The sequence below is a fragment of the Macrotis lagotis genome, chromosome 1, assembly GCF_037893015.1.
Source record: "Macrotis lagotis isolate mMagLag1 chromosome 1, bilby.v1.9.chrom.fasta, whole genome shotgun sequence".
Lineage (NCBI taxonomy): Eukaryota > Metazoa > Chordata > Mammalia > Peramelemorphia > Peramelidae > Macrotis > Macrotis lagotis.
The window spans coordinates 693,199,626-693,223,602 of record NC_133658.1 but is presented as its reverse complement, the minus strand read 5'-3'; the positions used below and the strand labels follow the sequence as shown (position 1 = coordinate 693,223,602).

The 23,977-nt window shown below is 36.7% G+C and overlaps 1 protein-coding gene across 1 annotated transcript in view; it reads left to right on the top strand.

The window, feature by feature from the left end:
- MYO3B (myosin IIIB) overlaps positions 1-23,977 on the top strand; it is a 567,258-nt gene that overhangs the window by 5,311 nt on the left and 537,970 nt on the right. The window contains exons 4-6 of the mRNA XM_074212806.1: positions 10,424-10,528; positions 10,869-10,968; positions 14,341-14,417. Coding sequence (XP_074068907.1) covers positions 10,424-10,528; positions 10,869-10,968; positions 14,341-14,417 — 282 coding nt within the window. The remainder of the gene's footprint in view (positions 1-10,423; positions 10,529-10,868; positions 10,969-14,340; positions 14,418-23,977) is intronic.

Below are 23,977 nucleotides of genomic sequence, written 5' to 3'. Positions count from 1 at the left end.
TTATTATTTCCAATAAATAATATAATCTGTATGCATCAGAATTTCTTCCTTTTCTTTTTTGGGGTATAGACAGAAATAAGGACTGGACATGTGATTTCATAGATATATGGTTCTTTCAGATGAAGAAACTCCCTCAACCCCCTCTTTATAACTCAGAGACATAGAGAGTTGTCTAAGTTGTCTTTGAGAGTTGTCTAAATTACCAAGAGGAGTACAAGGACCACAGAGTATGAATGTGTCAGAAGAGGGACATGAACCCAGGCCTCTCTGATTCCAAAATCATCTCTTTAGTCCCCAGGTCATATTGCCTCTTTCCTCTTAAGACCATTCAAACCTCACTCGACTTCTAGTTAACCAAAATCTTTATTTCTAGGTCTGATTTTATGTATAAAGTCGATGGCAAACTGGTCCAAACTGATCTGTCAAATTCTTGAAATTTCTTTTTTTAAAAGTTTTTTAGAAAATTATTTATTTAAGGCAATGGGGGCTAAGTAATTTGCCCAAGGTCACATAGCTAGGCAATTATTAAATGTCTGAGGTTAGATTTGAATTCAGGTCCTCCTGATTCCAGGTGCAGTGCTGTATCCACAGTACTACCTAGCTGCCTCCAAAATTCTTGAAATTTCTTATGTCACTCTTTTGGATTCATCACCAGAAGGTTTATGTAGGGGATGACCATTTCAATTATGGCAGCTCACAAAGTCAGTTTTGTCTGCAGTCCCTTGACAACTTTCTGAAAGAGGACTGTCACAAGGTTGCAGTCTGTGGGAATGGAGAAAGAGTCCTCACATCAATGAATCATAGATTCCTAAGTAATAAATATGCAAAGTAATGTCACTCTGTAGGGGTCCTCAAGAGGAGTCAGAAATATTATCTAGATTAAGGTATTTCTAATCTGGGAGAGAAAGGTTAAAGGCTGTTAAACTCATTATCACATTAAAAATAATCTCCCCCCAATTACACATAAAAACAATTTTTAATATTTATTTTTTAAATTTGAGTTCCAAATTCCTTCCTTCTTCCTCCCTCATTACCGTGAGAAGGCAAGCAATTTGATATATTATACATGTTCAATCATGCAAAATATATTTCTATATTAGTCAGATTTTGAAAGAGAATGCAGATCAAAGGAAAATGAAACAATAAAGTAAAAATTAGTATAATTTGATTTTCATTCAAATAAATCAATTCTTTCTCTGGAGGTGGATAACAAATTCCATTGTGAGCCCTTTGGGATTGTCTTGGTTCATTGTAATGCTGAGAATATATACAATATTGTACTGTGTACAAAATTATCCTGGTTCTGCTCACTTCACTTTGTATCAGTTCATAAGGTTTTCCAACTTTTATTGGAAGCATCTTTCTCATTAATTTTTATAGTACAATAATATTATACTATAATCACATACCATAATTTGTTTAGTCATTCTCTAAAATATTTTTGAATATATAAATCCTTTTCCTTTTTTTCTTAATCTCTTTGTGATAAAGACCTAGTAGTGCTATTGCTAGGTCAGAGGGTATGCATAGATTTATAGCTCTTTGGGCATAGTTCCAAATTGGTTTTCAGAGTGGCTGGATCATTCATGACTCCATCAATAGTGAATTAGTGACAAAATTTTCCAATGTTCCCTTCAAAATTGATCATTTTCCTTTTCTGTCATATTAGCCAATCTGATTGGTGTGAGATGGTACCTCAGAGTTGTTTGGATTTGCATCTGTCTAATGAATAGTGATTTAGAGCATTCTTTCACATGACTATTGATAGTTTTGATTTCTTTATTTGAAAACTGCCTGTTCATATCTGACCATTTATCAATTGGGGAGTATGGAGGATTCTAAGAAAAGTGGTCTCAGATGAATGTTTTGATGGGAAAGAAGAAATTGGAATGATTTCTAACTTGGGGGGAGGATCTTATAAAGAGGCAGCATGAGATTCCTGGGCATCTGATAGCATGGGGATTTGTGACCTTGGACAAATCATCTCTTCTATTTCAACCTCTTTTACCAAATAAGGATGAACAGCAGTATTTGCATGATCTACTTCAAAGGGTTTGGGTGGTGTAGACAGCATGCTGTGTGAATGGAGAAAAGAATACCTCTATGAATAATGTTTGGAGACAAAAGTGACAAGATTTGATAATTGATAAATAAAATGAATGAGAGTGAGAAGTCAGGGATAACACAGAGGTATCACATCTAGGTGGTTGTCATGGTGGTGTTGTCCTTGACAGTTACTGGATGGATTTGGAGTCAGAGGAATGGGATTCAAATCCCTCCATTTACATGCTGTGTGTTTTTTCTTTGTCACATCACTTAACTTCTCATGGTCTAATTTTCTCATATGCCAATAAGAGAAGCAGATTAGATGACCTCTAAAGGTCCTCCTAGTCCTATATGTATATTCCTCTGAAATGAGATGAAATGTACAAAGTCCTTAATAACAAGAAGGTACATGTAATTTTATTTTTAAATGATAATTTTATAAAGATGATGGTAGGAGGAGGTTGAGAGTGCCAACACAGATTATTTTTCATAACTTGGCTGAGGACAAACACTTTTTACCTACTTACATCTCCCAGAAATATTCAGATACATCCTTTAAGGAATTCATGAGGTCATTATTTTACAACTGGAACTTTTCTCCTTATGATTCCTTAATATTCCTGATAGCTCTGACTTTTTCTCCTGAATCTCCCTAAGAGTCATAGAAATATTTTGTGTACCTTCTATAAGAGATGCATATCTTCCTCTCTGCTTTATGGACTTAGAACATCATGAGGGTTCAGAGACCCTAAATCCAATCAATTTCCACTAGAACAAGAAGCCCATCACAAGATTCCCAACAAGCTGTTATTTATTCCTCTTCTGATGTTCCTGTTGCTATCAAAAATACATGGTTCCAAATGCTCAGGTTTGAAACTTCAGTATCAACTTTGACTTCTTATTCTCATTCATCCATTTACTTATCCAATACTCCAGTTATCCAGTTATTTAGCAAATCTTGTCATTTCTTCTTCAAAATATTATATATATATATATATATATATATATATATATATATATATACATATATATCCATCCCTTTTCTCATTCATATAATCTTTACTTGACTTTAGTAGAGACTAAACCTATTCTGGTCACCACTCACCTGCATTATTGAATTCAATCTCCCGCAAGTCTCTCCTCATCTCTGTCCTGCTTCTCTCCACTTACATAGTGAATCCTTCCCCACTGTCCCAGTCTTGTTACTCTTAGAATCAAATATAGACTACTCTGATGTTTAAACCTTTCCACAACCTATTTCTATCTTTCCAGGTTCCCAAACTTTTTGAATTTCTCTTTCCTTGCATTTTAGTCCAACCATGCATTTTAGGAAAGGGTTTATGAAAAATATCACACAAAAGAAAGTTATATTCTATTGAATATCACCCTGCTTATTCAGAATATAGAAGTGAGATTTATGTTGATTTTGTTACTACCACACTCCCTTTTTTTCTTCCTCTTTGCTCATTTATATGTAAGACCAGATGAGAGGTTATCTTATGGAACAATTTTAGAGGATGGAAAAAATCTTATTAAAAGGTACCTTAAATCACCTCAACTCAAAAACCAAAAGCAAATAAAAATGTCATTTTCAAAAGGCAATACCAATTGTTAACAAAAAAAAAACCCCAAAGCCTTTCTGTGATAGACAGCTATTTCATTTGGGAGATAAAGAGAAAACACACTTTTATGTAATATACTGTGGAAAAATTGTTGGATAAGTTTTTTTTGCTCAATGAATATTAAATCTAAAAAAACTCAAGGAAAGGTTTCTAAGCTCTATGAGGGGAAGCCATCTAAATCAAATATAATGAGAAGTTATAGCTTCATGAAAATCTTACCACCCAGAAAAATATTTGGTCTGTGTTCTCTTAAGGACAAGGCAGTTGTTTTCTTTTTAAAATTTCAATGGAAGGAGAATTTTTGAAAGCTATAAACTATGGGTTTTTTCCCAATCATAGAGCTTTAAAGTAAGTATTTAACATTCAATCTGAAAATAATGGTTTGAGGTGGGAGGAAATGAGACTGGTATTTCAAAAGAATTCCCTCTATTTCTGCATATGATTGAAGAATTAATATAATTTAAAATCCAGAATTCTACCAGAGATCTAGGTTGTTTGACTTTAAGATAAGGTCTAGACAAGGATAAATCTAGAGCAGACTGGAAGAACTCTAAAAGACTTCTTTGACCCAGTGTTTTTATCATCCAGTGCCCCAAAATTCACATTTTAGTTTCTCCTGTTTAAAGCATTGAAACTCATTCTCAGGAGGCAAAAATGTATCCTGGTAGGGAAATGCATTAAGCCATTGTCACTTGTAATATATTATAGTGAACTTATTTATCACATTTTACGTTATTCCTTAAACTATCTATGTTAAAATGGACAGGCCTGTTTTAATTGAGGGAAAATGGATAGGGAAAGATTTGGAGGACTATGTGAGACTGGACTATGGTGGACCATAGTAGAAGAGATGGGGACTCCAGGGTCCAAGGAAAACAGACACCTTGGAGTGATGCCAAAAAAAGGCCTAGGAAAGAAGATGGAAAAGTGCTGAAAAGTCTGTAGTATGGTATAAGGAAATCACTTGCTCTGGAATCAGAGGACCTAGGATTAACTATGCTAATTAACTTCTGGGTATCAGTTTCCTCATCTGTAAAATTATGGGTGTAGACTAGGAGATCTCTGGATCTCTGGGATCCCCTCCAGTTTTAATTCTATGACACTGTGAATTCTTCTGTTTGCCACTGTTTTTTGAAGAGTGGGGAGGAATGGACCTTAAAGTTGAAAATATATGTGTGTGTGTGTGTGTGTGTGTGTGTGTGTGAGTTTTTTTAACTTGAAAGGTTCTCTCATTGCTACAGTCATGTTCTGACCTGAGGTTGTTAGAATTCTCCTATGAGTGTTTTTAAAAATTGATGTGGAAAGTAGATTTTTTTTTTCCCCTCTCTTGAGTCTAGACAGAGAAAATGCTCATTAAATTCAAGATTCTCTAAGCAGCCACATCATCTTGATGATGATGAGAGCATAGGGAGGACTTTGGGGATGGAAACATGCTCCTTCCTCAGAAACAGATTGTCAGCTGTGTAGGAGGGAATGAAGAAGCTGCCACTTTTTTCAAGCTCTAGGGGTGGAGGAGGAGAAGGCTTGGTTGCCTCCTCCCTTCCTCCCCCAACTCCAGGGGGACTATTTTATTTCATGCATTTACAGATAGTTTCCTGGTGTGTCTCCAAGTTGATTCACCCTTTTTTTTGTGAAGCAATGTCAGCTAGCAATTCTCTTCTTTGGCTATGGCTAGCCCACCCCCTGCCTTCAGAGTTTGGTGGTGGGATTGTCAACTTTCCTAGACTCCTTTCTCCAAGGGGCTCTCAACAGTTTAATTGTATGTTTATATGATTCACTGCTTAGGAAAGCAGGCAGAGCTTCAAACGTTGACATTTAACCAAACAAAAGACACCTGCAAAATCGGAGTCTCTTATTGTTCTCTGGTCTGCAGCTGAGTGTTGATTGTGGTGACAAATTGAGGTCTCCTAATTCTATGTGAGCTCTGGAGGTACAGAAAAAAGTTTATAGGTTAACTTGTTAGATATGATATATTGCTGAGTTAGGGCTATGTTGCAAGATGGGTGGTTTTCAAAGTAGGACAGGAGAGATGCTATAATGTGGTTTTGAGGGAAAATTTCAGGGATATTCTGACCATCACATAGGGATTTTTTTTAGATTTTTTTTCAAGACAATGGGGTTAAGTGGCTTGCTCGAGGCCACACAGCTAGGGAATTATTGTCTGAGGTTGGAGATCACATAGGGTTTTAAGTTTTATGAGCAGAACTGTGAACTGTTCTGAGGTGTAACTGATGGAAGTGAGTACCTGGGATAATGAAAATCCTATTATGCTTCATGTTTGAAGAAAGACTCTTCTTTTTCTTCAAGGACATAATGAAATTTCTAGTAGGAAGAACATTGACTCTGAAGTCAGAGGGTCTGAATTTATATCCCTCCTCTGACCCTCTCCATTTGAACTTAAATAACTTGAGCCCCAGTTTCTTCATCTGTAAAATGAGAGTGTTGGGCTAGATGACTTTTGGGGTCCCTTTCAAGTCTAAATCTATGATCCTAAAGAACGTTGGTACCTGTATTTCTTTTTGTTCAGCTTAGTCTTGGTGAGGGAGAGGAGAGGATTCCACTCTGTTTCCTTCCTTCTTCCCCATTTTCAGAAACTCCTCAGTCAGTCCTTGGATCATTCATCCCTCAGTGGGGTCCTCAGTCACTGTGAGGCAGGGGACACAACACATATTTGTAGTGAAAGGTGGTATTATTTTAATGTTTACTTTCAAGGTTTCTTAAATACCTGGCAAAAAACATTTCTTATGTTTGTTACTATGGAAACTAAGGACACATTTTGACCTTTGTCTCAGTATCCCATTTTAGATGCCAGTGAATGATGTTCCTGTAAAATCTATCCCAAGTGGGTTGATTCCTATGAGGGTTAGTGTGCACATAGTTGAGGACTAGTGATCTCTGTGATTAGTTAGCTAGCTAATCTGATAGATGGATACATGAAAAAAATGCAAATACTCTCTCCCACATTTATATTTAAGAATGCTTAAGTCCAAAGTAGAAAGGTTTTTAAAACTCTTGATTTGCAAGATTTGGGATAGGAGTGAAGGAGTTTTGGATAAGGAATTATTTGACTTATTGATTATCAAGGCCCAGTATATGAGACTCTGTAGATAATTGCTTAGGCTACCTACATTCCCATGCATTCATGATAGTGCTGTCTTAGAGTTGAAAGATTAGAGAGGATTAAGTAGTTTATCAACCTAAAATAAAAAGGACTGGAGGGAGCTGGGTGGCTAAGTAGATTGAGAGCTGGGCTGGAATCAGGAAGCCCTGAGTTCATATCAGATCCTTAGACACTTACTGGTTGTGTGATCCTAGGCAAATTACTTTTCAGTTGGTCTGACCCTACTGGAGAAGGAAATGGCAAATCACTCCAGTCTCTTTGCCAAAACCCCATGAATAGTACACTGTGTCATGAAAAATCAGACATGACTGAATAAGCAATAAATACCAAAGTAGCAACAAGGGTCTTTAATGGAGGCAAAGAAATTGCAATTAGGGATACCAAACATCACCAAAATACTTTCTGAGGAACAGAAAGAGCACAATTTAAATATACTTCAACAGGGAGAGAGCAAGGGAGTCTTATGGAAGGCACAGTCTCTCAAAGCTGCTATATAAGTTATTTTGCAAAATAACTGAAATTCTGAAAGTCCATAGAGAAGGCTGGGAAGACTCCAGGAAGGGGTAATATTTGGTGAGAACAGTGAACTTCATGTGCAGCAACTGGGAGTGTCTAGAGAAGACTAAAGGAGAGATTCCAATGGGTTCCAACCTGCTCCAACATGCGGTCAGGGTCAGGTGCTGCGTTAAACTTAGTTCTTTTGTTCATTTTTCCTTTCCCAAGCAGGTATCTACAAAACTCATTTGGGATCTAGGGTTATATCTTCTGTTTAGTTTCATTCTTGTGACATCCTGCTTCTACAGGGTTGTGCAAAGAGTATAACAAATGTTTGCAAGATAATCTCTTTCCTAAATCTTGATTGGAGACACTATAACAGCAAGAACCTTCAAATGGAAGATTATGGGAGGCCTCAGGCTTAGTTAGACAGGACCTAGGTTAGTTAATTCTGTTAGTTCCCTGAGTCTCTATATCTGCATCTAAAATTGAGAAGGTTAGAGTATTGTTTCTAATTGCCTAATATAATTTTCATAGAACCACACACATTTCTAGACTAGATAGTTCTATCATTCTTTGACTCTTTGTGGTACAATGGCCAGATTATATAGATTATATAGATAATAGCTAATATAGATGGATATATAGCTAATAGCATATAGTTATAGATAATAGCATATAGTTATAGATAATAGCTAATATATCATAGTTCCTGCTATGTGCTAGGTATTTTTAAAGATATTATCTCAATTAATTCTACCTAACCCTTGGAGGTAAATGTTATTGAAATTCCCATTTTACAGATTAGGAGCCTAAGGTAGGCAGAGGTTAAGTGACTTAAAAAGGGTCATGCAGCTTATATGTTTAAGGCTAAATTTGACACTCAACCTCTCTTTAACTCAGTTTCCTCATCCATAAAATGGGGATAAGAGGACATACCTCACAGGGTTCAGGAGATAATAGGAGAGCAAATGGAATAACTAATGTAAAGGACTTTTCAAATCTTAAAGCATTAAATGAAGTTAGCTATAATCTTTGTCCTCTTCTTCCTCTTCTTTCTCCTCCTCCTCCTCATTGAGTTTCTTGAAGTACTGATTTCAAGAAGTGACTACAAAGTTAAGTGTTTACAAAACTTGCATCAGAGACAGAACTTGAACTCAGGTCTTCTTAACTCTGAGATTGGTTGCTAGGTAGTAAATCATAGCCTCTCCTTGGAAATAAATACAGGATAATTTTATGGAAGCCTTGGGGATGAAGAGGCAAAAACAGCTGTGAGATTTAAGAAAGGCTTCCTATAGAACAAGAGTGGGGAATTGTTTTAGTCAAGGCACATTTGGATATTTATGATATCATTGGCCTGCTATATATAGTCAAACATTTAATTCACCCTTAAAAAACCTAGATTTATTGAATTTCGAGTACCATCTTTTGTTGCCATGGCAGAGTCAGACCAGTGGCTCTCAGGTCGCTTGTTCCCATCCCTGTTGTAGAAGGTAGCACTTGAGCTGAGTCTTGAAGGAGGCTAAGAATTGTAAGAGATGAAGGCTTGCAAGGAGTTCATTTATGGTAAGAGGGATAGCTTGGGCAAAGATTTGGAGGGCTGTGTGTGTGTGTGAACCATAGGGTTGCTAAAATTGTCTTTGATTATTGTACTGCTGAGATGAACAAGTCCATCACAGTTGATCATCACCCAATGTTGCTGCTAATGTGTACAAATTTTCTTCTGGTTCTGCTTACTTTACTCAGCATCAGTTCATGCAAGTCTTTCCAGGTTTTTTTTTTTTTGCATTCTGACCACTGATGATTTCTTCTAATCTCCTCCTACTCATGATTTCTTATAGAATAATAATACTCCATCACATTTGTATACTACAATTTGTTCAGTCTTCTCCAATTGATGGGCATCACCTCAACTTCCAATTCTTTGCAGATGTCTTTTATTAAAATATAAACATTATTAATACTTAATGATTTGCTAATGTATTTTAATAAATAGTTTTGTTTTTATAGAAAAATGTATAACCAGCTGCAAATGTGCTCATCTGTGCTTTTTTTGGGAGGGGAGACTCTAAGTGCCTGGCTAGTTTCCCCTCAAAGCCATAACTGAAGTTTACCTGTTAATAGTTCTCCAAATTACAAATATTAGCCCCAAGTGAAGAAAATTTATAGCTTCTACAGGTGTTTCCAGCCTGGCAAATCCACATCTATAAAATGATGGCTGTCATCATTGCTAGGCAACACTGAAAAATAAAAAGATAAGAATAGGGTAGTAGTTAAGAAAAAGGACAAAGGACTGGTTGTTTGAAAGCAGGTTTAAAAAGTCCTATCTAAGAATGATGAACTGTGATATATATATATATATATCTATATATATATATATATATATATATATATATACATACATACATATATATATATATATGTATGTATATAAACTTTATGTGGCTTCTAATTGTATTGCTCCCTCACCCTAACAGAAACTTTGATATATGGTACTCCATTAATGGGAAGCATGCAGTCCTATTTTTCCCCTTTAGATCAGAATGTTTCATCTCAGCTGCTGGCAGCACAACCATCAAGTCTGAACATAGAGATATGGCTGCTGCCAGGTTTATATTGCCTGCCAGCAGGAACATTGATGGAGTGAAGGTTTGAAATGACTGTAATTTGTTGCCTACCAGTTATCAAGTGCATCATTCCTGCCTCTTCTAGCATCTCATCTTGTCTTCTCCTTCACTCCCAAGCAAGTTGAAAATTTTTTTAGACATAGCTTACTAAGAACAGAAATATTGAATTTTTCCCCTAAATTATCAAAGGCTATAAATTTATATGCCTTTCCCTCCCAACTCCAAAATAATGACTCATTTTTAAAAATATATTTCTCTTGCAGTTAAATTTTATGTCATCTTTTTGGTTATAAATCATCAATCACAAATCATCACCTTGATTAACGTGTCCCCATTTGGGAACTAGATCAATGTAAAGCTGACTTCTCATCTGGTGTTTCTGAACTGAGGATTTACCTAGTAAACTGTAAAAATCTAAACAAATTTGGTGAATAATCAAAAAGATTTTTTTTTGTATGTGTATGTTGTCCCTCTCCCTTTCTCTTTTTACTACCCCTTTTCTTCTCTCACAGCTGTGTAATGGAGGCTCTGTCACGGATCTTGTCAAAGGGCTACTGAAGTGTGGTCAACAGTTGGATGAAGCTATAATCTCCTACATTTTATATGGGGCACTTTTGGTAAGGATGCCTGTGAAGTTGATCAGGAGAGAAGAGGGTGCAATTTATCCATCCCTGTTTTCCATGTTTAAGATTTGGAAATACAACAATATTGTATTGTATGGAAATGCAATAATATTGTATTGTATGGATATACAACAGTAATGTTGGTTATGGGAGGCAGTGTAAGAGGAAGAAAAAGGGGAGGTGTCTTCCAAGTAGTCTCCCAGAAAGATATTTGTCCAAGTATAGATTGTATTCATTAGATATATAAAAATAATTGGATAATTGTTTTCAAATAAGAATGCTAACTTTTTGTCTTTGGTGACTGCCCTGGTGGCGGTGGTACTTTGACATGCAGGGTCTTCAGCACTTGCACAACAACCGGATTATCCACCGAGACGTCAAGGGGAACAACATTCTTCTGACAACAGAAGGAGGAGTTAAGCTCGTTGATTTTGGTAATGACTGTTGGCCATTTGTTTTCTTGACTTGTCTCTGTTTAGCCAGAGGCTGCAATTTATTTTCTCATCTTACTGGGGGCCTTGTTGCAGTACCACAGGCTGTGAGGGGCTTTTCCAGTTAGAAATATGGATCCTTGGTTTGCAGGAGGTGGGGGGACAGAGAGCAGATGGATCACCCTAGGAAATGCTGTCACAGCGTCTATTTGGGGGTTTTAAAGCATTTCTTATTAGCAATAAAAATGTTACCCCAAAAACAACTTTTAGTAAAAAAAAATTGTTGGTATTCTGGTAAGAGTACTCTGTGTATATCTGAGGGCAATTGCCTTTAATTTCATTTTTTGACGTTTCTTCTTTTGCATATGAAAAGAGAAAGCAGTTTGGTCTCTCAAATGACTTTTGTTTGCTTCAGGCACATTTCCTCCCAGTGAGCAGAAGGTAAAATGGTCCTGTGGGTCTGAGAGCTAGCTTCCATTTAAATTGTGATTATTACTGTTGCATGTAAGGTTGGTTAAACTGGAAACATTAGTATGAAGTGGAAATGGTGAGAGGAAATATATAGTAATATTATATATTCTTACAAATCTTTTCAGCATCTTCTAGGGAAATACCATTTATAGGGCTAGGTTAATAGGCCCTAGAAACAGCATGGTGTAGTGAAGATTACTATACTTGAAGTCAGTCAAATTTGTGTTCAGATCCTGTCTCTGACACTTACTCTCTTTGTGAGCCTGTCCAAATAAGTGTACTTCTATATATACCAGATGATGCCATAGGCCTTTATCTACTAAGTAATAGATGAGTAATTTATTATTGCTTTTTGGTTGATTAGATGCATCTGACTCTTCATGACTCTGATTTGGAGTTTTCTTGGCAAAAACACTGGGGTGGTTTGCCGTTACCTTCTACAGATTCTTTTGCAGATTAGGAAACTGAGGCAAATCTGGTTAAGTGACTTGCCTAGGGTCACGTAGCTAGTATCAGAGGCCAGATTTGAACTCAGATTTTCTTGACTCCAGGGTGAGCACTCTATCCACTGTGTCACCTAGCTGCCCCAAGGGTTGGTTATATTCCAAATAGAAAAAAAATTACTAAACACCTTCAGGGTATTTGTAACAATATACTACTTAAAAAAGAGGAAAATGCAGCACTTTTATCTTTATGTATTTATAAATGTCAAATACAAAATCAAAATTAAGATTAACAACTCTGTTAAGATTTTTGCCTAGAAGTATTAGTCATTTGAATAATAGAAAGGGAGTGAGGAGAATAATGAGATCCCAAAATGAGTTAAATGACTAATCTGTATAAAAAATTTGTTTGAAAATGCATCATGAAACTGGTTGAGGTTGCTTTAGTTTTCTTTATTTGTCATTGAGAGAATAGGAGAGAATAGAAGGCAGCTCTGAGCAATCACGACTCGGATTTGAGTGAATTCCATGATAACAAGTCCAGAGTCACAACTAGGGTTGGATGATTAAAGCACCAAATTAGGGAATCCTGGAGTTATTTGTGTTCCTTCAGCAGAATAAAAACAAGTGAACCTAGCATAAGAATGATTAATTCAAATAGGAAACTATCAGATGACAACTCCCCAGGACTTCTCTAGAAAGGGCTAATCTTGCTGTCCCATAGTTTCCCCTAAACTTCCTCCCTGTGAGGAAGTGTTTTGGACCCCTTTCCCTGGATGAGGTTTTTGGTATTGGTCTTGTGCACTAAAATTCCTAATTATGTGTCTGATCAAGCCACTTGGTAAAGTGTCTATGGTGGATAGACCTTCTCCTGATCATCAAGGTAACTTTGTCTTGATCCGTTTCCTACTTGGGCTGGTTTGCTCCTCCTTAGTCAGCCTCTGCCTTTTCCCCCTCCTATCACTATGGGACCCTATGCATACCATATTGATGCTGGCCTTGATGAATATACCTACATGAATTATTAACCCATTGCAGTTTAGAATGCACATCTAGGTGGAACATCTAGATAGAGCTTAGGATCTAGAAGACCTGAGTTCAAATGTAGCTTCAGAAACTTTACTAGCTGAGGGACACTCAATTTCTCTTTGCCTTAGTTTCTTCATCTGTAAAATGAGGCTGATGATGGTAGCTATCTTCAAAGGTTGTTATTAGGAGCAAAGAAGATATTTGTAAAGCACATAGCACAATGGCTTCACATAGTAAGCACATATGAATGCAAGCTATTATTACTAGTGTTTTTGTTATTTTTATTATCCTCAGCTTCCCTACCTGCAGTCATTATAGGTATTCCCATTATTCCCTGTTTTTTCTTCACATCTAAAGACACAGACACAGACACAGACACACACACACACACACACACACACACCAGATTAAAACTTTGATTGAATTTACTAGTTATTTTACCTAGTTTGGTTCAAAATCAACAAATGTTCCTTGGTTTGAAAAAATCAGACAAGTTGAGTGTGTAGGTAGAGAAAAATCACATTGAGTCCATTGTACCTTACTGACAAGTATGCATCTGATTTCCCAGTTGCCTAATGGAAGGCAACCAGAAGTTTGTCAGTTCTAGATGTGACCTGGAGCAATCTCAAGAGTTTTTGGCTCTGGTCAGGAATAATGACTTCCCTGTTAAAGTCCTGATCATATCAATGTTCATATGAAAGACAGTGCTTATGGAATTATGTTGTGAGGATAAAGGATGCAAATGAGACTCTGCTCCACAAACATCAGTCAACTTTACATAAGCAACTCAACTTTACTACAAAAGCATCCCTCTCTGAAGGCAAACATCTGCTTTCCACATGTTGAGATAGACCATTTGGAACTGTTTTAGCAAAGGGTAACTTCCTAGTAAGATCAGAGATTGAGAGTTAGAAAGAGAAAACAAAGACCCAAAAGTTCTATGATCTGCTCAAGGTTGCTTGGGTAGAAAAGGGAAGAGCTGTGATTTTGAATCCAACGCCCTACCCTTTTAGAAATTTCATAGTTTTAGGGATTTTCTCTGAAAAAAACGTACTTGATTACTTGATTGGAAGGAGTTTGTATCTGGAAAGAATTCTATGACAAAATTTAAGAAGCACTGATCTAGCCCAGTATCCTCATTTTATAGATGAGGAAGCTGAGGCTCAGGGGAGCCTGCCCAAGGTCACACAGGTCATTAGGGGCAGAGGTAAGATCTAAACTTGGAGTTATGGCCCCACACTCAGAACTTTTCCCACTTGTACTTTGGTTGCCCCTATTTATGAAAATGAAGACATTTCCATGATGTCATACTCCTAGTCTCTAGTCACATTCATGGCAGAAACACAATCCTGTCTAGTGAATTAACTAAAACTGAGAACTGTGTGAGAGAGCAATATTGGCTCACTTCCAGTTTCTATCCTTTGTTTTTCAGGTGTTTCAGCTCAGCTAACCAGCACACGTCTACGCAGAAACACATCAGTTGGCACACCATTTTGGATGGCTCCTGAGGTAGGTGCTACCTGTCTAGCCTCCACATCACTGTGTATTTCTGCATGCTAACAGTGTTTGGGTGGTTTGTTCTTCTGCAAAATGTCAAGGGAGGAATACAGAAAGAAGAAAATTGGTTGTTGTTGGGTGTTTTTTTCCCCCTGGCTGTATAGTGGTAGTCCCAGAAGTGATTGTTGTTGCTGACTGTCATTGCTTAGTCAAGCATGGTTAGATTGCAGTTTGGCTGAAAAAAAGTATGGCATAGTGAAAACACTGATTTAAAGTCAGAGAACTTGGCTTTAAATCCTATTTCTTATTCTTACTACTTATTTAGCCTTGGGAAAACCAGTTGACCTTTCTAGGTCTAAATTTCCTCATCTGCAAATAAAGGAGGTTGATAGAATGGTCTCTAACATCCATTCCAGATCTAAATCTATGGTCTTCAAGTTCTAGTGTACCCCAAGTTTAGTATGAGCTGGCAATGACAGGTGGCATCTGAAAAAGCAAATGCAATTAAATAAATTAAATTATTACATTAAATAAACTCTTTTTGTTCATTTTGTTTTTCAGTTGTGTCTAATTCTTCAAGACCCTATTCTCTTAGCAAAGATCCTAGAGTAGTTTTCCATTACCTTCTCCAGGTCATTTTACAAATGAGAAAACTGGGACAAACCTAGTTAAGTGACTTATCCAGAGTCATACAGCTAGAAAAATCTCTAGACCTGGAGCTCTATCCACTTCACCACAACCAACTTTAATAAATACTATGTTATGCCCAATTTTAGGAATCTAAATAAAGGCAAAAACCAGATCATGCTCTCAAAGAGACAACATACATGCATATATGTGTATATATACACACACACACACACACACACACACACACACACACATACACACACAAATGGGCTGCATTTGAAATATACAGTAGGAAGGCTTCAGCATTAGGGGATCAGAAAAGACTTCCTGTAGACGGTGAGATTTTAGCTAGGATTTTTTTTTAGTTTTTTCCTAGGCAAATGGGGTTAAGTGGCCTGCCCAAGGCCACACAGCTAGGTAATTATTAAGTGTCTGAGGCCGGATTTGAACTCAGGTACTCCTGACTCCAGGGCCAGTGCTCTATCCACTGCGCCACCTAGCTGCCCCTTTAGCTAGGATTTGAAGGAAGCCATCAAACCCAAGAGTAAGGTCATGGCTTCCAGGAATAGGAGGTGATAATTTTATTATAGTTTATCTGGGTGGTATGGTGGATAAAGAGCCAGGCATGGAGCCAGGAAAACTTATCTTTCTGAGTTCAAATCCAGCCTCTGACAATTAGCTGGGTAATTCAATGGGCAAGTCACTGAACCCTGTTTGCCTCAGTTTCCTCATCTCTAAAATCAGTTAGACAAGGAATGAGTTAGGCACTTCAGTATCTTTTCCAATGGGGTCATGAAGAGTTGGACATGGCAAAAAGTTTTACTCTATTTGGCCTTTGTTTGTAATCTGGAGTATTGTTTTCAGTTTATTTGCCACAGTTGAGAAAGGATGTTGATATGCTAGAGGGCAATGGTTAAAGGTCTTGACCATGTCCTATGAGAATCAGTTGGAGGAACTGGAGATGTCAAAGAACTCAAGGGTCTTTAAATTTGTGAAAGGTTAAGGTTATCTGATGGAAGAGGGAGTAATAGATTGTCCGGTCCCAGAAAATAGAACAAGGAACAGTGAAAGAAAGTTGCCAAGAGGCAAATTTAAGTTTGATAGTAGGGGGGAAAAACTTTCCAACAGAGAGGTCCAAAAGTAGAATGGGTGAACTCAGGCACTTATTAGAGATCTTCAGGCAGAAGCTGGATTGTCACTTGACCATTTGTTTATAGTGGGGGATTCCCATTGGATATAGATTACATTAGATGTTTAGAGGTCCCGTCTCTGAAATTCTGATTTTGTTCTCTGCTTCCTGGCACATGATCACTCCTCTTGTGATCTTTGTTGTTGCTGTTGTTGTTGGTATTATTATTGTTTTGACAAGACACAGGTCTGGGCCTAATTCAGTTCTGGAGCCATCTAAAACCAGTTACGAGACCTACTGTGAAATGACGCATGTGGTGGTTTGGGAAGTCTTCCAGCTAGATAATAGCATGCTCTGAAGCAAGAATATCTCGTCAAGTGAACGTTTAATTTGTGCAACATCCTGAGCCATAAATGAGACTATGCCTTCGGGATTATACAAACTGGCCTCTTTAATAAGAAGACTAAAGTGTGGAAGATGTGCCAAAGGGATTAGGAGGGATTTGGGGCTAGTGAGAGAGGGACTCTTCCTCTCCCTTAGGACTCACAGGTTCCTATGTTAGCTCTTGATTGGTCTCTTCTTTAAGGAAAACATAATTGAGGTCCCTGAACCCTTCTCCGTGATGGTACAACAGCATGCTGTGGAAGGTCTTGTTCACATCACAAAGAGCAGCAAGATGGTGGCCTCAGAATCAGCAAATGTAATTAAAAGAAACCTACCCTGAGTTTTGCACATTTCCAAAAGGTGTTTGGGATAAGAAGAAAAAAACAATTTTTTTTAACCTTTCCAACTGTAGCTGGGTTGAACAAAATAAGTATAGTGTTTCTTTAGGGGGTAGTTTTGTGGTCTAATAAGGAGCTTTTAATACCCAGATTCCCTGGAACTGGTTCAGATCTCAGCAGGGTCAAGTCAACTCTCCATCCTGCTGAGGTGGATAAATTGAGTAGAGGCAGTTTACTGTGCGGGAGTCCCTTGGATGAGTCTTTGAAAAGCCCGACTGGCTGACTGCTCTCCATGCAGGCGCCAAAGATTCCATCTAGCAGACAGAGATCTGCTCTGTGACCCTTCCTTATAATCTCTAGGATTTAGCTAAAACCCCAGGACCACCAAACATCATTTCATTCTTAGAATTTATTGTCCACTTGAAGACTATATTTTACTAATTCAATGCTGGAAGCCTACATCCAGTATTCCTCTCTTTGGACTGTCCACAATAAGAAATCAAAATGTTAGAAATTAAATATTTAATTGATAAATGATTCAAATGGAAGATATTAAGTGTGGAATAGTAAGTCTGCAATCCAATAGTGGGTCTGCAATCAGAAGACTGAATGTGAATTGTGGCTCTGACACTTAATAAATCTGTGACCTTGGTCAAGCCACTTTATAACCTCTAAGCCTCTCTCCTTATTTTGAAAATGGAGTAAGTAGATCAGTAGATTATTCTTAATTGAAAAAATATGTAAATAAAAAAGAAAAGGGGCTGATCTAGATGATGATCTCAACTAGTTCTGAAATCTCAATGCTAAATTAATATTCTCTCCAACTAATGGACAATAGGAGGGTGAAAGTTTTACAGTAGTATTATATTCTCATTTTTGAATATATAGGTTTATTTGAATATAGGCAGCTGGATTGGGACAGTAGATAGAAATATAGGTCTGGAGTAAGAAAAACTCATCTTCCTGAGTTCAAATCTGGCTACAGGTCCTTATAAGTTATGTAATCCTGGGCAAATAACTTAACCCTATTTGCCTCTGTTTCTTCATTGGTCAAATGAACTAGAGAAGGAAAGGCAAATCCCTCCTATATCTTTGTTTTTTATTTTTTATTGATATTTTATTTTTCCAATTACATATTATGAAAGTTTTTCAATATTCATCCTCTTGCATATTTATAAGTTATGTTATTTTTTTTCCCCAGCCTCACTTCCCATCCCCATCCCCTCAGTGGTGACCAGTCTGGTAAAAATTGTACATGTACATTTGTGTTTAACATGTGTACATTTTAGTCATTTTCTGTTTGAGGAATTAGGACTAAGGGAAAAGAAAAAAACATAGGATAAGAAAAAAACAAAAGAGAACTTTTTAAAAAAGTGAACATAGTATGCATTCAGAGTCTGTGATTTCTTTGTTTTTTCTTTTTCCTCTACATATGAAGGACATTGTCCATGGCAGGTTTCCCAGGGTTGTCCTAGATCTTTGAACCTCTGAGAGGAGTTGTATTCATCACAGTTGATCAACTCATTATGTTGCTGTTAATGTGGATAATGTTCTCTTGGTTCTGCTCCCTTCTCTGAGCATGTTTGCATAATTCTTTTTATGTTTCTCTAAAGTTTGACCATTCATGATTTCTTATAGAACAATAGTATTTCAAAACATTTATATACTTCAACTTTCCAGTCATTCTCCAATTGATGGGTATCCCCTCAATATCTAATTCTTTGACGCTACAAAAAGAACTGTTCAAAATATTTTTGAACATGTGGGACTTTTACCATTTTTTTAATGATTTCTTTTGGATATTGTCCTAGTATTAGTATTGCTGGGTCAAAGGATATGATCAATTTTATTGCTCTTTATAGCTCTCCAGAATGGTTGAATTAGTTCACAACTCCACCAACATTAATTGGTTCATTAATGTCCCAATCTTCCTATAACCTCTCCAAATTGATCATTTTCTTTTTTTGTCAACTAAGCCAGTCTGATAGGTGTGAGGTAGCACCTCATAATTGCTTTAATTTGTGTTTCTCTGATTAATAATGATTTGGAGCATTTTTATATGATTATATATAACTTTAATTTCTTCATTTGAAAACCACCACTCTGGTATCTTTGTGAAGAAAACCCCAAATAGGGGTTTTTTAGACATGACTGAAAATGACTGTGCAACAAAATATTTGAATAAGGACTCTTTGCTAAAATCCTACAGTCACACAAACTACTAAAAACAACACCAAATATTGGTTACATATATTTAAAAGAGGGCACTTTTAATACCATTGTTACTAATTATTGTCTATTTTTATTTGGAGAGATTTTAATATATATTCTTAATTTTTTACCAAGATTTCAAAAGTATTAGCAGTTGAGTTATCTAATTTAAAATATGCTTCTTCCTAGACTAGGTAGCTAAGTGAATGTGACCCTCCTCAGATTAAATACTGAATAGCTGTCAAGAAGCACAGTTCTTCTGGACAGTGCAAAGTAGCAACATAAGTGAATTCTCTCTTCAACACTGCCCATTCATTCTCACTAGCTTCCTGATTGAAGCTACTAAATGTTGAAGAATAGAGACTGTCAGTCAAGCAGAGCAGTAGAAGAAATACGATAAAGCAATATAGACCATGAAACTATACATAAAACTGTCATAGGATTTTCAAATGCTCTTGTGCTAGCTGGATTTTTGGGGAGGGGGGAAGAGAATATGATACATACAAGAAAAGATGAAAAGTAAACTTAGAAGGAAAGAACTAGTAGCTTGGTGAGAGGAATAGGAAAATTCAGAGATGTTATTTGGAAAATTAATAAACAAAACAAAATAAAGTTTTTAGGGATGGGTGCAAATGGAAACAATAGCTAATATTTCCCTGTCAAGGAGCAGAAGAGAAGGGCTGAGAGGGAAAGGTTTTGTCAGAGCATATATGACCAGAAGAATTTCATCTCAGATTATTCTAGGGGTTGACATTGCTACCATAGATCTACAAATCTGTCGACTTTTTATAGATTAAAAAAGCCATGACCCAAATGAATATGGGCAGCTGGGTGGTAGTCAAATTGGAGAATAAAAGCTGAATAATTGCAATAGTTTATATTTATAAAGTGTTTTAAATTTTACACAGAATGATTTCCTCACAACTCTCCAAGATAGGTAGTACGAATATATTATTATCACCATTTTACAGATGAGGAAACTGAGATTATGTGTGGTCAAGTTACTTCTTCAGTGCCATTCATCTAGTAAGCATGAACAGACTAAATGAATTCTCAGGTCCATTCTAGCATAAAATTCAATGACTCTATAATTCCTCACCTTATAATGAAGTTATTACTCAAATTCTAAATAACTGGTAAAAGTGGGTAATGGTTTGTATAATATACTATTGAGGAATGAAGCATTATCTTCTGTGGAGCCAGCTATTTCAGAAAAGGCAGAGTTCATCAGATGACTTGCCCCAGGTCATAGACCCAAAGGGTGACATACTTGGAACCAAAGACCACTTCTCCTCAACCCATCAGAACTCAAACCCAGAAACCTGATTTCTAGGACCTGATTCCCAGATTTCTTAGGAATCTATTTCCTATGACATAATGCTATAGTCAATTTAGAAGGCAACTAGAACAAGCTCATATGTGTCAGTCACTGCGCTAGCACTTACAAACATCTTATCTGATTATCCCAATATCCATGAGCAATAGATGTGGAACCCTATTCTACAGTTGAGGAAAGTGGGGTGGTTAAGTGACTTAACTAGGGTCCCACTACTGGCATGTGTTTGAGGTAGGATTTGAAGGCAGGTCTTCTTGACTCCAGGTCCAGTGTTCTATCCACTGCACCACCCAGCTACCTCTGACACCAGCTGTATGACCTTCAGCATATAACTTAACCTCTTTTGGCCTCAGTGTTCTTATAAAGGGACTAGGATTCAATGAAAGGTCCCTTCTAGTTTTAAAATTGATAATCGATGATCATATGAAATAACAGAATCGGGATTGAAACCCTCATGACTCCAAAGTGTACTTTATCCACTATGTTTCACTGTCTTTTTGTGTCACCAGTTATATACAAGTGAACAGCCTATAAATTCACAGATTAAAATTCAGCTTTGTCTAATTTAAGAGATATTCAACTTCACTTTTAGTTCTCCCCTAGATCAATGAAGCACTCTATTTAAGCTTTTGTTCTTATTGTTGCGATGTATGGCATCATGATTCCCATCCTTAGGGTTACTTTTTGTCATTTCTCTCTTGTATCCTGGAAAATTCTACCTCCTCAACATGACTCCCTTCTTCTCTAGTCCCATGTTCACCCTAGCAGGAGCCTCTATCACCATACACATCAACTAGTTCAATAGCCTCCAAAGAAGTTCTTCCAGCCTCCATAAACTATCTATTTCAAATCCAATCTTGAAACCATGACCAGGTGATTCTTTCTTTCTCAGAGACTTAGTAATGACAGTGATATACATGAAAGTCTTCAGTAGCCCACTATTGCTGCCTTTATAAAGTTAACCAAGTAAACATCTAGGCAATATTTGTTAAGCACTTACTATGTACATTGCTTACCTAAACCAAGATAGATATGAACCTGCTCTCAAGGACTGACAATACAGTATAGTGGGAAGGAGCACAGGAATCAAATAATTATGATCCAGAGAATAGGGGGATAAATGCAAAGGAGAGTTCTAGGCACAGTGTTATGAGAAATTTGAGGAGGTAGAAATAATTTTCATTAGGAAGGATTATAAAGAAAGACTAAAGGAAGAGGGCACAACTGAGTGTACTCAAAGGAAAGAGAGTCATAAATGGATTATTTGGAGGGGTGAAGGATTCATTGGCAGACAAGTTCAAAACTTTTTGCGTGGCATTCAAGGCCACAATCTTGTACTATTCTTTTTAAATCTTTTCTCACACACTCAATAAGTTTTCATTATGCTCCAACTAGAAGCAAGGCCCTTAGATTAAAAAAGTGGAGCATTATCTACTTTCAAGAAGTTTATATTATATCATGGGAGACAACATGTAGATCTGGAAGCATGGAACAGGAAAAATATATATCTACAAACAAATGCATGCATATACATGTATATTCCAATACATAATAAATACAAAGTATTTTGAGAAGGGTCCTAATCAGAAAGCAATCAGAAAGGCTTCATGAAGAATAACGGTTAATAACCTGGGATCTGATAAGATCTGTGAATAAAGTTCAGTGGGTCATTGAACTTAGATGGGGGGAAATCACATCTTTATTTCAGTATAGCTTTAAAAATAATCATTATATTTAAAAAAATTCTGGGAAGGTAAGCATAGATTTCACCAGTCTGCTTGAGGGGTGTAGAACACACAGAAAAGGATAAAAATCTCCAGTGTAGAAGATGGGGCTTGAATTATGTCTTGAAGGAAGAGAAGGATTCTGTGATGAAATGGAGAAGAAGGAGTGCATTTCAGGAATGGAGACAGAAAAAGTAATGTTGTATATGAAGAATGGAGAGAAGTCCTTGCCAAGTGAGGCCACTTTCTTAAAAGTATCATGTGTTCCCTTGTTTCCTTTGTCCGTTATAATGTCTCTTTATTCTCCTCAACATCTTATGCTCTATCCTCTTCTTAAAACTCATCTCAAATGTCACTCCTTCCATGAATTTTTTTGGTTCCCCTGGTTGATAGCTTTTTCTCTTTGTGCTTCTAAATGACTTTGTTTTGAAAATCTTTAGTGAACTTCTCTTGTAAATTTTGTACATTGTTTCTTATTTTCCTAGAAAACATTAAATTTGTCTCCCTAGTGCCTTATACTATATTCGGGGTAGTACAGTGAATAAAATATTCAATCTGGAGACAGGAAGATGTACATTTGAGTCTAGTTTGAGACATGTACTAGATGTGAGATCATGGGCAAATCGCTTAATCTCTTGCCTCAGTTTCCTCAACTGTAAAAATGGAGTTAATAAGAGCACCTACTTCCCAGGGTTATTGTTAGGGATAAAATGAGTTAATGTTTGGCAAACATTTAACAAAGTATCCATCACATAATAGGAGCTATATAAAATGTTATTATTATTTCTACACCTATTATTTAAGAAGAGTTTGTTGAATTAACATTTTTGATTTGAATTTGATCCTTGCAAGAACACCATAAGGGAAGCAGGGTAGATATCCATTTCATCACTGAAGACAGAGATCCAGAGAAGGGAAGGGTTAGAGGTTTAGACTAGAATCCAGGTCTCCTCATTCTTGATTCTGACCTCTTTCTATTACTTCATATGAAAAACACGTGGATTCTATGAGGCAAGTATTTTAGGGAAAAGAAGCAACAAAACAGAAAAAGGGATGCATTTAGAGTCAATAACAGAATTCAAAACTTGACTTTGCCATTTACTAGCTGTGAGCAAACAACCCTGAGCAAATCACTTAGAATTTCATCATTATAATAGATAACCTCTAACAAACCCCTATTAGCTGTGCAGACCTAGGATACCAAATCAAGTTCCCCTCTATGTCAGTTTCTTCATCTATATTTATAATTAGGGTGGCTGAACAGAGATGATTTCTGAGGTTCTTTATAGAATTTGCTGATTCTTAAATTTTAGGAAATAGTAAATATTTCAGAGAAATATTGTGAAATAGGAGTGGGGAGAAATATTTAATAAGAACACCCAGAAAGGAAATAGCATCTGTGATTTTTAAAAATGAATTCTCTCCTATTCTAACAACACATGAGAGATTCCCAGTCTATAAGGATCCAGTTCACACTATGTCTTGCTAAAACAGCCAAAGGTCTGTTTCTGTATTGGAAACAGACCTGGAAAAAGAGTAAACATTTGTTTCTTTTTAGAAAAAATATTTTTTCTTCCATCTGCTCAGTGTTGCAAAGGAGAGCTAATCAGTGGTGCAGAGAAACAAATCTGGTGTGATGGATCTGAAAATGGGTCTCCTGCAGCCTGGCAAAGAGTCCTGGCTAGGGTACAGTTGCCATAGCAACTCATTTAAACCAGAACAGAAATATAGTACGCTTTTAGCAACTATCATGTGACTATTAATTATGCCATCAGCTGACTTAATGGCCCTATAATAGTGTATTTCTTTTGGCATTGTCA